The sequence below is a fragment of the Rhinolophus ferrumequinum genome, chromosome X, assembly GCF_004115265.2.
Source record: "Rhinolophus ferrumequinum isolate MPI-CBG mRhiFer1 chromosome X, mRhiFer1_v1.p, whole genome shotgun sequence".
In the NCBI taxonomy this organism is placed as follows: Eukaryota; Metazoa; Chordata; class Mammalia; order Chiroptera; family Rhinolophidae; genus Rhinolophus; species Rhinolophus ferrumequinum.
In genome coordinates this window covers 123,869,159-123,885,357 of record NC_046284.1, presented here as the reverse complement: position 1 = coordinate 123,885,357, position 16,199 = coordinate 123,869,159, and the positions used below count along the sequence as shown (strand labels likewise).

Here is a 16,199-nt window from a genome sequence, read left to right as displayed (position 1 = left end):
AAAGGAAATGAGCTATCCAGCCATGAAAAGACACGGAGGAACCTCAAACGCATGTGACGAAGTCAAAGAAGCCCATCTCAAAAGGCCACAGGCTGCGAGTTCTAATTATGTGACGTTCTGGAAAAGCCAAAACTACGGAGACAGTGAAAATAGCAGTGGCTGCCAAAGCATAAGGGGGTGGGGGGCGGGGATGAGCAGGCAGAGCACAGGGGAGTCTTAGGGCCGTGAAACTCGTCTGCGTGACGTACAATGAGGGACACGCGTCCTTATGCATTTGTCCAAACCCACAGAACGTACAACACCCAGGGGAACACTACGGCAAACTGTGGGCGTCAGTTCATAACCTCGTGTCTGTCTCTGGTCATCCATGGTAACAAATGTGTCTCGCTGACTCAAGGGTCATCTGTGGGAGACATGAAATAAGCTATTTCTGTGGCCACTGAAGTCTACAACATTGTTCAGTGCTTTCTTTCTCTTTTAGTTGTAGTTTTATAATACCAAACTTAAATATATAACGTCGCTCTCCAATCTCAGCGAAATGAGCATGGAAAAATGTGAACTAGAGGATTTATGGAACAGACTTCGTGAACAGAGTTTACGGAACAATAAAAACGGGATGGTGTTAGAGATACGGATAGTAATTTCAGTCTTTTCCAAAAACGATTTTTAAAACACACACACAAAACAACTTCCTTTTCCGTGTCATTATTTTCTAAAATAACTGACACTGAAAAATAAATGGGAAGCCGAACATTTCGCAGTCATGTCCACCGAATACATTTAGCGTCATAAAATGAAATAAATAACTAATAGGGGAAACTGCGGGGGCAGGTGTCGGCGAGTAATGGGCTGTATTTTCTGCAAACCTAAAACTGTGCTAAAAATCAAAGTCTAGGAAACTTTTTTAAAAATAACAGAAACACAGACACAGCCGGGTCTGGCCATACCTGCCAGGTGAGTGAATACTGCATGCTGATCCCGTCCACCCATCCCGGGGCAAAGGAGAAAGAATGTGTGTGAGAGAGAGAGCTCTTTAGGACTTGTTTCCCCAAAGGAATTTGTTTAAAAAAAAAACAAGCATTGTCTCCTTTAATTTTACGAGCAGAAGACCCATGGAAATTGCTCTGAACAATTAGGAGGGTTAGTTCTGTAAGGTGAGATTGTAGCATCCAGTCTACCCCAGAAAGCCTAAGATGGGAACCAGCTATCAGGCTTTCATTCTCTCTCCACCATGGATGTGTGAAAACACACCATCAGTTAAGAGCTCCAGGCAGGAACAGTCAAAGACGAGTCCAGGCGGGCATCTGATGTGGGAAGCCCACGCCTGGGACGGTGATTAGGCAAATGACCAAGGGATGAGGATGGCAAACACGGAAAGGGAAGCCCTCCCCACTTGCCCCAAGGCTTACTGGCATATATGGAGCTGTGGGGTGATGAAAAAGAGGGGTGGGAGAAAAAAGGGCTGAATCAACCCCAAGGTGTGACCTGCCAAGTATTTCGGTGAGTTCCAGGTAAGACTCAGGTGAGCTCAGGACATGCAGAGATGGGTGGCCCAGTGACCCAGGCAGGGAGGCATTTCTCCCTCAAGCTTTATACGATGTGGGAGTGGTCGCAATGTCGACCTCCCACCTCACTGGGCATGTTCCATCCTTGCCACTCCTCTTGGGGACAAAAGGACCTCCCTAAAATGGTTCAAATCCCGGAAGAACAGTTCAGCCTGGAAACACCCAAGGGCAGAGAAGGCACAGGGCCCAGTCACAGACAGCCGTGATGGTGCCAGATTCCCGGAGACCAGTGAGACCGGTCTGCCAGCACACGTTGCGTATCTTTAGACGCCTCATTCCACTTTCCAGACTAGACCTAAATGGGGGAAAGCAAGCAGGTATTGCAAGTTCACGTCCAAGGGCATCAAACATGGACCGTGATGAGACACGAGCCTCCATGGCAAACCAGACACACAATTTGCTCTGCCCTGACGTTGGACGAATAGGCAGCCATAAAAAATAACGGCTTGTGTGTCAGAACCGAGAAAGACGTCCAACTAGACACAATCAATCGTGCTTCCTTCAACCTTCCTTTTGCCCCACTGACCAAGACGTAGAATGCCACCTTTGTCCTCACACACCCAGGCTCACACACTAACCTGCAGGCCACGTGTGCGTGTCACCCATCACCTTGGGGACAGAACACACGACACTGCACGAGTCACTGTTCCGACAAGACTCCCAAACAACCCTGCTCTGCCAAGATGCTTTCACCTGTGCCCTCTCTTTCTTCGCCGTCCCCTGCCTCTCTCCATCCCCCATTGTCATGTGTCTCTCCCTTTCTGGGTTCATCCCCAGACGTAAGAGTTCAAATTCCAACTTTTCCACTTACCTAGTGCGTGTGAAGTTGAGCGGCTTCCTTCGATGCTCCGAGGTCTGGTTTCCTCATTTGTAAAACGGGGAAACACCTCCCTCATATGAGTCCATACACAGAAAGAGTTTAAAACATTACCCAGTACACAGCAAGCACCCAGCACGAGCTTCCCTATTAGTCATCCGCCTTGCCCCTGGGGGAACCCCCCAGTGGATGCCTGAAACCACAGACAGTACCCAGCCCTACAGAAACCGCGTTTTGTCCTCTCCATACACATTACGATGAAGGTTAATTTATGAATTAGGCAATTTCACAGGTAGAAGATTCGTCCTTAGCCTAGATCTTAGCAACCTCAGCCTATAATTTTTTTTCTTTTCTTATTCTCTTGAGAACTTCCAGCTTTTCACTTAAAGGAAGCCACGTGGAGCTTTGCTGTGGCGTCTCTGAATTTCCTGTATCACTGCTCTTGCACTTTGGGGCCATTATCAAGCAAAATAAAGGCGATGAGCATGGTGCTATCGGGACAGTCGACCTGATGATGGAGATGAGTGACTAACAGGTGGAGAGTGGAGACGGGATGAAGGGATGAGTCACCATGTCCCCGGTGGGCAGAGCTGGACGGCATGTGACTTCATCGCACTACTCAGAGCGGCACACAATTGAAACCGTAGGAACTGTGTATTTCTGGAATTGTCCATTTAATATTTTCAGATGACCTCAGGTTAATGACACCACGGAAAGCGAAACCACGGGGAAGGGCGACTGTACGGTAGTTATGGTCATTTCTAATATGGAGCCGTCTAGTTGTCTGTCTTAGTCTGACCTCTGCAGCTCATCAGAGATGAACCACGCATCCCGCCTTCCCAGAGACAATTCTCATTTATCTCCTCCCCCAACCCCTGTCTGAGGACTCGTCTCAGATTGCAAGGGGCACAGGAACACAGCTCGAGCAGAAAGCAGTAAATGGATGGGCCGAGGGGCCAAAGGTCAGAGTTTGGGGCCACTAGAATTGAGGGGTGCAATCCCCCAACTATAAGGTCAAACAGGGCAGAGCACCAAAATCTGAGTAGAAACTCCTAGCAAACCCTTGGCCGACGACTGAACTGCAGAGGCACCCTGAGATACCAAGGAGCTTACAGGAAAACAACAGCTAGAAGGTTGAAAGACAAGAGCAGAGAAATTTGGGGACACAGGATGACATCTGAGACTTGCCAAGTTGGAAGGCGTGATTAGCATCGTGGACCTGTCACCTGAGACCTGAAATAAGCAAGGAAGGACGATGTGTCAAGACTAAGAGCTCCATCAGAGACCTAAGGGCAAAACTGAAATAGCCTCATCGTAACCAGATCTTTCGCCAAGCTTCCCCAAGATCAAGCTGTCCCCAAAGAAACATCATTGCCTGCTACAAACCTCTACATTCTCCAGAGGAAGACAACAGAATCCCAATTCTCAATGATGGATCAGTCACGATGCCTAACACACAATAAAAATGCTTTGATATGAAAGCAGGAAAATGCCACGGGCAGTCAAGAGAGGGGAAAACAATCAATAGAAGTAGACCCAGAGATGGTATAGAGGTTAGCATCAGCAGACAATGACCGTATAATCACTATTACGAAGAGTCTACAAGAAAAGATGGCTTCTTGGATGAAGACATAAAGGACGTCACGAAAGAGACGCAAACTGAGAAACAACCAAATGCAAATCCTGAAACCAAATACTGCAGTTTGTTTTGCTGAAAACAAAAATTCGATGATGGCATTAAACGTATACTAGGCACAACTGAAAAACGGTTTGGTTAACTTCAGATAGGTCAACAGAAATCAAACTGAAGCACAGAATAAAAATTTTTAAAAGCTGGATAAAACAAACAGAGCTCAGTGAAATGTAGACAGTGTCACCCAATCTAACACATGTGTACTTGTGAACCCATAAGGACAAGATGGAAAAAAAAAACAACAGAAAAAGTTTGGGGGAAACAATGGGCTAAAAATTATCCAAATTACATAAAAAAAAAAAAAAAACACCTACCCACAGAGAGCCTTTTAAACCCAAGTAGGATAAACACGGGGGAAAAAAAGGGACTATACCTAGGCATATTATCAAACTTCTAAAAACATTAAAAGAAAAAAAGAATTGAACAGAAAAGAAGGGAAAGACACATTATAATCAAGAAATACTAATAATAATTATAGCTGAGTTCTCATGTAAAACAGTGAAAGCCAGAAGGCATGTCACAAAAGCTTTCATATCCTGGGGGTCGGGGGATGCGTCCAACCCAGAATTCTGTACCCACTGAAAATAGCCTTGAAAAATTAAGGCGGGATTTCCAGTTATAAAATAAATAAGTCACGGGGATGTGACACCCAGCAGAAGGAACAGTCAGTAGTACTGCAATAACTTGGTATGGTGCCACGTGGGGTACTAGATGTGTCACATCCTAAAGTATACAAATGTCGGATCCCTATGGTATACACCTGCAACTAACAGAATATTGCGTGTCAACTATACTTTAATAAGAAAAAAAAGAACGCAAAATGATGACACGTTTAGATAAATGCAAGTTGCGTGAATCTGTCGTGAGCAGACCCACAAGTAAAGAAACATGAAAGGAAGTCCCTCAGGTAGAAGAGACATGGCCCCACCTGGACATTTCGATCTACAGGAAGAAATGGGGTGCATGAGGTGTTGGGGTGAAGGGTGACCGGTATTGTACGCAAATACTCAGGGCCCTGCAAACCCCCGCCCTGCTCTCTGGAGAGACTGACATTTGGCTGCACGAGAAAAGACCTTAAAGCAAACCTCACAACTAAATGAAATGTCTCTCTTCAAGGTATTAAGGTACCTCACGGAGATTCCCTTGGATGTAAGAGTTTCGTGTTTAGGAGAAGGCGGATCCAACAGGTTTCTAACTTGCCAATGCAATGGGTTCAGCGTGCCCCGAAGCACGTGTCCCACCGGTAACAACAGGCAGGCGAGGACGACAGACATGTTGTGAAATGGGGTGTCTGCCAGGCACGGCCCCCTGGACAGACGTGTGCAGCACAGACAAACCATGTTCTACACCAGAAGCTCAACGCACATTGCATAGCGATCGTGTTCTTTTCTCTGGAATGAGAAGGAAGACCCTTCCGGGAATGGCTATCCCTCTGCATCTCATGAAGCGTTTGAAACATCATTACATAATACCTGACACTTTATTAAAAAAAAAAAAAAAGTTATATTCTATATCAACTAAAGTCTGTTTCATTTCCTCCCGGGGGAGTAACAATCATGGAAGTAGTTTCCACAATACTTCTCCGAGATGATAACCTGTGCACGTGGTGTCTAGTTACTGGGTTGAAAAGCACGGAGCATCGGGAGATGTGTTCAGAGGAACCAATGAAAACAGATTTCCCCCGCAACGATTCCACCCGCAAGAATTACAGAAAAACAAGAAGGCCAAACACGGGGACAGAATGGCCGACAACGTGGTGACAAGTGACAACATTCCATACATGACTGGTGGGGGAGACACAATGTCGAGGTGACGATGAGAATGAACTATCTTCCTTGTGGGATTTTTCTCCCCCAATCGTGTAAGTATGTACAGAGGGGATAAGGAAACGAGGCATTCAATCGCCCTTTCTCGCAGAACTCACCTTCACGGTGCTTCCGAAGGTTACAATGGATCGTTACAACCCCGGGAGACGAAGAGCCTTTAATACAAGGAACTCGGGGAGAGCGGCAACAGCAGATTAACTTTTCAGAGCGTGCCCTCAGAAAAGACACATGACCTTCTAAACGTGCTAGTTATTCAGAGGAAATCACTTCTCTGTCTGTGTGTGTGTGTGTGTGTTGTGGAGCGCCTGCTAACTGGCTACCTCAGAGCGCTAAATTAAAGATGAAAGGGAAAAAAAGGACTGTAGCCTCGTAGGAAAAATTAAACAGTCGAGGAAGGAAGGTCGTGTGAGGTAAAAAAAGGAAGATACATCCTCTTTATGTTAAGTAAGGAAGACACTCAACGATGCGTCTTCCTTGTGTAACATAAAATGCGTGGACCTGCACAGAATATTGTTCAGACTTCTCTTGGGAAAATCATTACCTGTTGGCCAACCAATACATGTCAAGAGCGTCATCATAGAAATTGGGTGCCAGGAACACTACAAAGTAAAGGAAAAGGATACATGGCAAGGAGAAAAAGAAATGTTCACCGTCAACCCTCACTCAAGTTTCTCCAAGTTCACCAAGCCCCGTAGGGTCACTCTACAAAAATCAGACTCCACAGGTAGAAGAAAAATTCTAGGTATCTGCTCACCTCAAGGTAGGTCTCCATTCAAGACATGAGTTCTCTGTTTGGTGACAAAGAGCAGTAGACATCTATCTGGAGACTGTATGACCTATTGTCCTCATGAATGCGAACGTCATAGTATTTTTCTGTTTTCATGACAAATGTTAAGTGTTTGTGTTAATTGGATTACCCAAAAAGTATGGTTCGCAAACATGTCAGACAGTTAAGTTCACAACCTCATTGCTGAATATCACTATGGTCACCTTAGAAGTCCTCCCCTTGGGAAGCTATGCACTGATGCCAGCACCTAGTCCATCCTTCAAAGTCATTTTGGAACTCTTTTTCTGGAATGGCCATCAGAGCTGTCGTCGTATTACCCTTGATGTCCTGAATGTCATCCAAATGTCTTCCTTTCAATATTTCCTTTCTCTTCAGGTAAAGAAAGAAATCACTGGAGGCCAGATCAGGTGAGTAGGGAGGGTGTTCCAGTACAGTTATTTGTTTACTGGCTAAAAACTCCCTCACAGACAGTGTCATGGGAGCTGGTGCATGGTCGTGATGCAAGAGCCATGAATTGATGGCCAAAAGTTCAGGTCGTCTAACTTTTTCACACAGCCTTTTCAGCACTTCCAAATAGTCAACTTGGTTACCTGTGTGTCCAGTTGGTACAAATTCATCATGAACAATCCCTCTGATATCAAAAAGCTTAGCAACAGCATTGCAACAAGTTCGTGAACTTAACTGTCAGACCTTTGTATTTCCAGGCTGAAAATCTCTTGCAGGTAAGGGCATGCAATTGACCTTCCTAACCCTTGCCAAGCGTAGGAGGGCCTGACGAGGGCTGTCTTTCCATAAAAGTGAACTGGACATAAAACCTGGAACCAAAGAGCCGGTCCCTCTTTCCAGTAATGATGGAGCAAGCTACTCCTGATGGAGTGATACTTCAGCAAGACGCAAACAGGGCAGGAAGACACGACTGACGGTAAACACCGCAAAGGCCGACAAGGGACGCCTTCCGCCTAATTTTAAAGATGAGGACAGAGACCACATTTCCAATCGGTTAACATTTAAGGTTCAGGATTAGGGAATTCCGCCATGGCTGTGAAATGTGCAAAACAGATCTTCCATTAGTACTTTTAAGGAAGGACTACGTGTATTTTAAAGTACTCTTAGTACTTTTAAGAGTATTTAAATTGTCGTCTGTTCCCACTGGAGAGCATTTAAATATCACTGTGCCTTTTGTTTGTTTGTGTTTGTTTGTTTACTTTTTGTTTCTTTGGCCAACTAGCAAGACTGTTTGCTCAGAATACGAGAGCTTTCACCAGCAGGTAATTAATTACTCAAGAGCGATAGCGGTTTTGGCGCTGTGGACACACAAGGACAAGGCTTTGCACTTTTCCCCAGAAAATGTCGACATCGGGACACGAGTCATACCACCTTGGTTCTGACAACGGTCACGCATTTACCCTTCCAAGGGCCCAAAGAACTTGTACTGCGCACGCAGGGACCCTGCCGGAACAGACACACGCAGAGAGTAAGAGGGGCTCCCTCTGACCTGGAGCCAAAGGGGTGACTGGGGGGGTGTGGACAAGGGTCTCAGAGGCTCCGGCAGGCACGGCGGGTCCGGACAGAAGCATCACTGCAGGAACGTGGGCGCTCGCAGTGGAGAGGGTCCGGTGGGCGTGCGGGGAGCTGTGCCAAGACGAAGGGTGGGGCGGGCCGCCTACGGAGAGGGAGACGCTGCTGCCCCCTGCTGGCTGCCCTCGGAGCTGCGGCTGGGCCTGCCGTACCCACGGGGAGAGGGACGCCGGCATAGGGAGGGGTCCCCACGGCTGGCTGGACCTCGGGTCTGGGGGCTCCTGAGTCTGGGCGCAGACTGGGCCAAGAGGAAAACAAGCGCCTGGGGTCTCCACTGACTGACTTCCAAGTGGTGGAAGCCAACAGGGCGTTCTTTTCATGTTCGGCTCAGTGCACACATGTGTGTGTGCATGTATGTGTGTAAAATGTGTGTGTGTGCATGTATGTGTGTGTACATATGTGCATGCGTGTGTGTGTGTGTGTGGGATCAAAGGCTCACCGCGTCCCTGCACCAAGTCCAGACCCTGTGGGAGCGAGCACGCTCACGCGGCTCAGACGCGACCCCCGGCTCACCCTTCAGACCCTTTCAGTTATTCTGCACGCAGTGACCACCGTGAAGGGTGCCCACGTGGGACACCCGTGCTGCAGACCCCTGGCTCCCATCCAGTCCCTTCCCTGGCCCCCATGACGTATGACGTCCACCGCCGGGCCAGACTGAGCCTCAGTGCTCGGGGCCACCCTTCGAGGGTCCTGCTCTAAAACTCAGAAGGAGCAAAGCGAGGTCGGCCTCCCCACCTCCACCGTCACCAAGGACGCACGGCCACGTTTCCACACGGAAGCGTCTGCCCTTTTCGTAAACTCAGACACCCGGGGGTGCTGCCAAGAAAGGGGAGCAACCTGCCGAGCGTGGGGCGGGGCCGAGGGCTGGCGGCTTCACTGCCCCTGCTCTGTCTGCCCTGGGTGTGCACACCTGACTGTTTATCCCCAGGGCGGCTGGTACCCCCAGCTGTGAAATTCAGCCACCCACGTGGTATCATTCGATAGAAAGGAAGAAACAGGAGCAGACGAGCACTTGGCAGCAGCTCTGAGAGCAGGAGCGTGCCTGCTCCCAGAAGTGACACACCATCCAGGGTGACTGGAACCAACTGTCACCCACCGAGGACCCCAGGGGTACGTTCCCCAGCACGGAAAAGCCACCACTGATCTTTCCTGTTCAGCCACTGCTTTCTGCACGGAATCTCAATCTACACAACTGAAGCCTCCAGGGCATGTACACAAGACCTCTGGAAAGTTCTCTGGCCCGATAAAGGAGAGCGTTGTTAGAACACGTGAGGCGCTGAAACTTTTTAAACAGCCACATATAACCCCAAAACGGACCTTTGTATGACAGAAGCGAGTTCTGCTGAATTACTCTTTAAACAATCACTTTTTTTAAAGTTCCTTCATACTTTGTAAAACGTCGTGACGCAAAAAATCCCAAAGGATAGGTGCAAAAAAACCCAAAGGATAGAAGCAGACACTCGTCCGTCCCTCCCTCCGAGGCCGCTCCCACCAGCCTGTCCCTGTGGCCACGTGGGGCTCTGCAGGTCCAGGGAACACAATTCAGCCCCAGGAAGGGACCCACCCGACCATGACCCCGTACCTTTATCATTCAAGGTTTCTTCTTTTATCTTCTTCACAGCTTCCTGGGCTCTGACTTTGTTATTTCCAGCTAAAAAGAAAAAAAAAAATACAATTAGGGATAAGGTCATCCAGGAAACCAGCAAACGCCAACAACTTGTTTTCTAGAGACACAAAACGCAGTCTGGAAATGTGAGCTCCTTCTGGCTTGTCCCCTCGTTCTGGTGTTCCACTCGTCCATCGCAACGATTTGGGCCGATCCAACCTACGCATGGAAGACACACGTTCTTTATCCTGCATGGGCCAAGTGTATGCATTTCCCTGACATTTTCCTTTTCAGTGATTACAGAGACGCAAGGCGCCGCAAGAGGGTATAACAAACATGGACGGGTAAGCCGGGAACAGCACCAGCATGGAGACGATGGCAGAAATGTCAGCCTAGAAACACAAGTTTCCAAAAAGGTTTTGCTCTAGGTGACCCCCTGCGATCCTGTGTAGCCCGAGCTATCAAATTGATCGTGGGGCATAGGGTCAATCACAGTTAAAATAAAGACGAGGAAACCTGGGGTTTGATCAAGTTAATGAGGTTTCCGGAAGGTCTTAGGAGGTGACCCACATGCTGATGGCGAGAACAGAGTTTGTGCGGTGGGTGTGCTGTTTTTCTCCAAACATCTCTGACCACACGGCTCTAATTTGAAGCCCCTATTGGGGCTGCTATCTCAGGAGGTCCTGTGTTCCCAGACATCATGACACGTTAACAATGCCCCCCCTCAGCCCCCACCCCGCCCCAGGCAGCCTAGCAGCTTCTTTGCAGGGTGAGCCAAGCTCGAAACTCCCTGCAGGGATGAGTCGCAGAGGGATATTAGAAGCAACACCTGAGCACACCAGCAGAGACACCTGTCCAGGAAGGAAAAGGGACAAGGGGCGGGGCCAGCCTGTATCACCTGGGTCCTCCACCTGGGTCCCGCCCCTGCTGGCGAGGCGTTCTCTAGGACAGAACCACCTTCATGTCTGGATGAGAATGTATCACCAAGCCATCCCTTTTCCTGCAGGTTTGCATGCTGGTTACATCTGTTTTATTTCATTTACACAGTGTGGCTACGAAACAAGGGGGCCCTGCTATTGTGGTCCCGAGCATTCTTTTCCGTATAATGTACCCTGTGTCCTTGACAAGTACCCCCAAATTAATTTATGGAATGCCCTTCCCTCCCCCCAAAAAAGTGTTTACAACAAAGAGTTTTAACAAAACACATAAGAGAGTAGAATGAACCTAGTAAAATCGGAAATGTTTTTGGCTCCAGCTGGAGGTGTGCAAGATAAACAGGGCAACGAACCTCTTTGGGGGTGAACCAAAAGGCACCCATGAACTGTCACTGCTCTGAAACAGTTCAAAGTTTCAGGGATCAAGGAGACACAGCTGCCAAGTAATTTGTTCCTTGGTTCCCTTCAAGAAATAGAACTTGACGCAGTTAGTTATTACATTTTTTTCCTGCATTTGGCGGCATGAACACACTGGGGACGGGCGTGACCATCGTGGTCTCCAGGTCCCCCGGATGGGCAGCTCACCCTTCGTATGCAGGCTGGCACGACTGGCATCGTACTAGACGAATGGACGGTCACCTCTTTTGACAAAGGTCATTTTCAGAGACCGGGCCTCCACTTGTTAAAAAAAAAGAAAAAAAAAAAAAAAAAAAATATATATATATATATATATATATATATATATATATATATATAACCCAAAGCAGGTCGGCAAGCTATGGACCGGGAGCCAAATGTGGCTCGCTGCTTGATCACCTGATGCTGTAAAACAAAACAAAAAAAGGTTTTTTGGAAGAGAACCATGGCCATTTTTAAGTATTGGCTGTGGCTGCCTTCCTGCTCTGAGGTCAGAGCTAATCATGGAGAGATACCTATGAAAATATTTATCCCCTGGCCCATACCGGGAAAAACGTACTGACCCCTGATCCACACTTCCGGTGACCGTTTATTAAGACTTATGAAGAAAGAAGGATCCGCCACCAAAATAATATCTTGACACAATGAGAGCTGAGATTTAAAGAACAGAGGGGACACGGAATAATGAATGTTTTCACAGCACTATTAATATATTGCTATGCGTGACCGGGACCCAGCTTGTCATTTCAACCTTTCAGCAAGTAATTGATTGTTCTTTCAATGTTAATAGATTCGGGATTAAGGAATTTGAAATGGAATGTACCCAGCTCTTACTTTGTATTTAATATAAAAAGGCACCAAGTATCGAAGGCTGATGTTTTATTCAGTGCGTCTGAATCAAAGTGTCACGTCAGATGAGCAATGATCCCTCTCAGGACATGTCCAATTACCTCCTCAAAGTCACAGGGAGGAAGTAAGATTGACTGGCGGGACTGGGAGGCTGAAAACCACGACCCCCCGTGAAAACGCAAACGCTGACGTGGGACGCGCGGTGGAAAAGGAGACGGGTCTGAGCAGACCGTGCTTACGCTCCACTGAACGCCAGAAAGACACTTGGCGCTGCCAGGAGCCACTGCGGAGGCCCCACGACCATCACGTAAGTGACGGGACCTGCCGGCTCCAGTCCTGCACACACGGGTGTCACACGCGGATGCCTCAAACGTGTGCACTGCACTCCGCCTGCAGTACACGCCCCTCACTGAGGGGGACCTCCTCGTGATGGAACACAACCAGTCTGCCCCGTGGTGGCACCGACCCCTCCTCTCGGGGTCACCCCACCCCTTCCTCACGGGGTCACCCCACCCCCCTCCTCTCGGGGTCACCCCACCCCTTCCTCACGGGGTCACCCCACCCCCCTCCTCTCGGGGTCACCCCACCCCCTCCTCTCGGGGTCACCCACCCCCCTCCTCACGGATCACCCCACCACCCCTCTCGGGGTCACCCCACCCCCTCCTCACGGGGTCACCCACCCCCCTCCTCACGGGGTCACCCCACCCCCTCCTCTCGGGGTCACCCCACCACCCCTCACGGGGTCACCCCACCACCCCTCACGGGGTCACCCCAGCCCCTCCTCTCGGGGTCACCCACCCCCCTCTTCTCGGGGTCACTCCCCCCAGGGCGTCTCCCCACCCCCCTCCTCACGGATCACCCCACCACCCCTCACGGGGTCACCCCACCCCCTCCTCTCGGGGTCACCCACCCCCTCCTCACGGGGTCACCCCACCCCCTCCTCACGGGGTCACTCCCCCCAGGGCGTCTCCTCACCCCCCTCCTCACGAATCACCCCACCCCACTCGTAGCGTCACCCCACCCCGTGGTGTCACCCCGCCCCCTCCTCACAGCGCCACCCGACCAGATCTCATGATGCTCGAACCCCCCAGACCTCATCCTGACCTACCTGATCAGACCTCGTCATCATTTAACCAACCTGGACCTCACTGAACCTAACCGAGCACTGACACTAAACCTACAGAAAAACAGGGCTTTCTCCCTGTACCCCAGCACTGACTCCTTTCCTAAAGAACTGAGAACACAAGACAACTACCCTGGAGGACGCACGGACACGCAGACAACCAGCGCTGGGTACCGCCTTCCACGCTGCTCGGACGGGAGGGGCTCTCCCCGTCCTGCACCACCAGCATCTCCCCACCACGCGCCCAGCCCAGCAGGCTGTCAGACGGGAACTAGTCCCCGTCCTGTTGTAGTTCTGACACCTGTTGGATCAAGTTCTTCCCAGACACTGGCAGAAATTCAACACAGAGGAAGCCCTGGAAAGCTTGTCATGCCCTCAGCGACACAACAGAAGACCAAACCAGCATGAAGAGTCAAAATCACGGCATTGGAGTCCCTCCCCAGGGAGGACCAAGACGCGTTCAGGTTTAAACTCCCCCCCTCCCCCCGCCCCACGCGTCCTGGCCAATCTGTAATCGTCCGTCCGTAAATGATGGCCGGGGAGATTTTCAAAGAGGAGCTGGGCATCAAGAAAAGAACGAGAGAGAAAGAAACGAGGGACCCTGGGTCATGCATGGGTTAGAAAGTCAGAAACGAAAGCTCTCATTTTTAACACCTAAAACCGACAGCATGATTTTGATAAAAACGGGCACCATCGAAGGTCTGAGTTAAACGAAATGAAGTCCACAGAGGACTTAAGAACCACAGACATTTTTGTGTCAAAGCTCATCTCTACGTGTCATTTCCCCGCCGCTGACGGAAGAGCCTACCCTCGAATAATTGGAATGGGAACAAACATAAAATGGCTTCCTCTGAACTGTGACCCTGTTTCCAGCCAAAGAGAGTCCCTTCGTGTTCAAAGAGGACTTAGGCGCCAAGATAAGCTATCAGAGATTTTTGAAAAGGAGAATGGAAAATACAGAATGTCTGTAGGATATAGCTGCAGGGGAAGCTACTGTTCTGAAAACCTGTTCAGATTCTGAATTGTGTCCTCCTAAAAATCACACATCGGAATCCTGACTCCCAGGACCTCAGAATGAGGCTGTACTTGGAGACAGGTCTGTAAAGAGGGGACTAAGGTGACATGAGGTCACTAGGTTGGGCCCTGATCCAATAGGACTGTGTCCTTATCAGAACAGGAGATGAGGACACAGACACACAGAGGGACGGCCGTGTGAGGACACGGGGAGCAGACAGCCGTCCACATGCCCAGGAGGGAGGCCTCGGGGGGCGGGGACCAGCCCTGGGACACCTGGGTCTCAGACTCCAGCCTCCAGGACAGGAAGACATACATGTGTGTTGTTTAAGCCGCCCGGTCTATGACATTTGTCATGTCACCTCCGGCAAACTAATTCAGAGTGATGGTTGTTTTTTCCAGTGAATCACACACAGAAAAAATATGATCAATACGAATGCAGAACGTACATTCACGGCCAAAAGAGCATCACATTTCCCTCTTTTTCAGTGTCTGAGTGTTGATCCCTACGTATCCCGCCTCTGCCGTGTCATTGATAAGCAAATCGGTACTGACAGCCCTCCCTAAGCAAACAACTGTGTAGGTCCCCTTAGCTACCCAGTACAGCTGAGTGTAAAAAGCGTCACCTATGATGACGGTCATGCCGAGTCTTGCCAGGCGCTTCGCGGTGGCATAGCCGATTCCATCCGTGCCTCCCGTCACTATGGCAACACGTTCCGGTTGTGGGGGGAAGACTGCAGAAGGAAATAAAAATTAAAAATAAGTCAGAGTGAGGTGCAGCAGCAGATGACTCGTCGGTAAGGATTAAGCCCCAGGAGAGCAGGGCATGTCAACGGGCGAAGTGGTTCCACATTTGAGGTTCCTCCTGGATTTCTATGGGTTCCGGACGCAGGACGCAGCCTACCAGTTAGCCCCCAGGCACTGCAGCCTGCTGAGAGACCCCTGATAAATCTCGCTCCTTCCCTGCTGATGCCTTTGGAAGAATATGCTGGAGTGCGTGGCCAGAAAGATTTACCGAAAGGTCTGAAGGTACACTCTTTGCAGCCACCGGCGAGAGTCCTGGGGAAACCCTCTCCGGCGGCACTGAGCATTGTGTATCTGTGTGTTTGTGTTTTAAAGTGTAGGTTTTATTATTATTCAAGTAGGGGCTGGGAGAGGGGGAACAGATCAGGGATGACTGGCATTGAGAAGAGAGGTGGTGCCTCCCTGTTGCCAGGGGAGGGGGCAATCCATGCCATGAAGGGTCACACTTGGCAGTACCAGGGTGATCAGGAGGCAGGAGACGGGGAAATGTGGACACGTCTTTCCTGTGGTTTCTGCAGGAAGGACCGGGCGAGGCAGGGCAAGCAGGGTGAGGACTGACCCATGCAGATAATTTCAGGTCTCCGGGGCATGGGGGCTGTCCTGAGCTGGCTGGTACCTGCCTCTCTCTAGGAATCGGCTAGCCCTGGAAGCTTTAGCATATGATGAAAGCGGCAACGGTGGACATTTTAAAAAATGCTCTTGGGACAGACACATAAATAGACATTTGGAAAAAGGCAGAATTAGATCCATACCTCACAATACCTAGCAAAAGAAACTCTGGGGGTGGGGGTGGGCTGTTAAACAATACAAATATAAGAAGAAAGCACAAATAAATGTATTTTTAACCTCCGAGTAGGAAAAGCCTTCCTTGTCATAAGTCAAAGTTGAAGAGAATAAATAGACAAATTTCACTACTAAAAAAATGTCGCACGAGAAGAAGAAAACACCAAACGCAAAGTCAAAAATAAATGATGAACTGGGAGAAAATGTGCAACTCCCATCACATTCAAAGGGCTGTTCTCCTAAGAGGTAAAGAGTTCTTACGAATCAAGAAAAAACCAAACACCCTCCAGAGCACAAGGGCAAAGGTAACCATTTATACAAAAATACACCCACATGGCCCTTGAAAACACACACTCAACATCACACCTCGTAAGAGAAATGTTCATTAAAACTCTACTTATG

At 49.3% G+C, this 16,199-nt stretch overlaps 1 protein-coding gene across 1 annotated transcript in view; it reads right to left on the bottom strand.

Annotated features, from left to right (window-relative positions):
* DHRSX (dehydrogenase/reductase X-linked) overlaps window positions 1–16,199 on the bottom strand; it is a 113,736-nt gene that overhangs the window by 72,806 nt on the left and 24,731 nt on the right. Inside the window, exons 2-3 of the mRNA XM_033107348.1 lie at window positions 14,837–14,944; window positions 9,849–9,917 (exon numbers count right to left, since the gene is read on the bottom strand). Of these exons, the coding sequence (XP_032963239.1) occupies window positions 9,849–9,917; window positions 14,837–14,944 (177 nt within the window). The remainder of the gene's footprint in view (window positions 1–9,848; window positions 9,918–14,836; window positions 14,945–16,199) is intronic.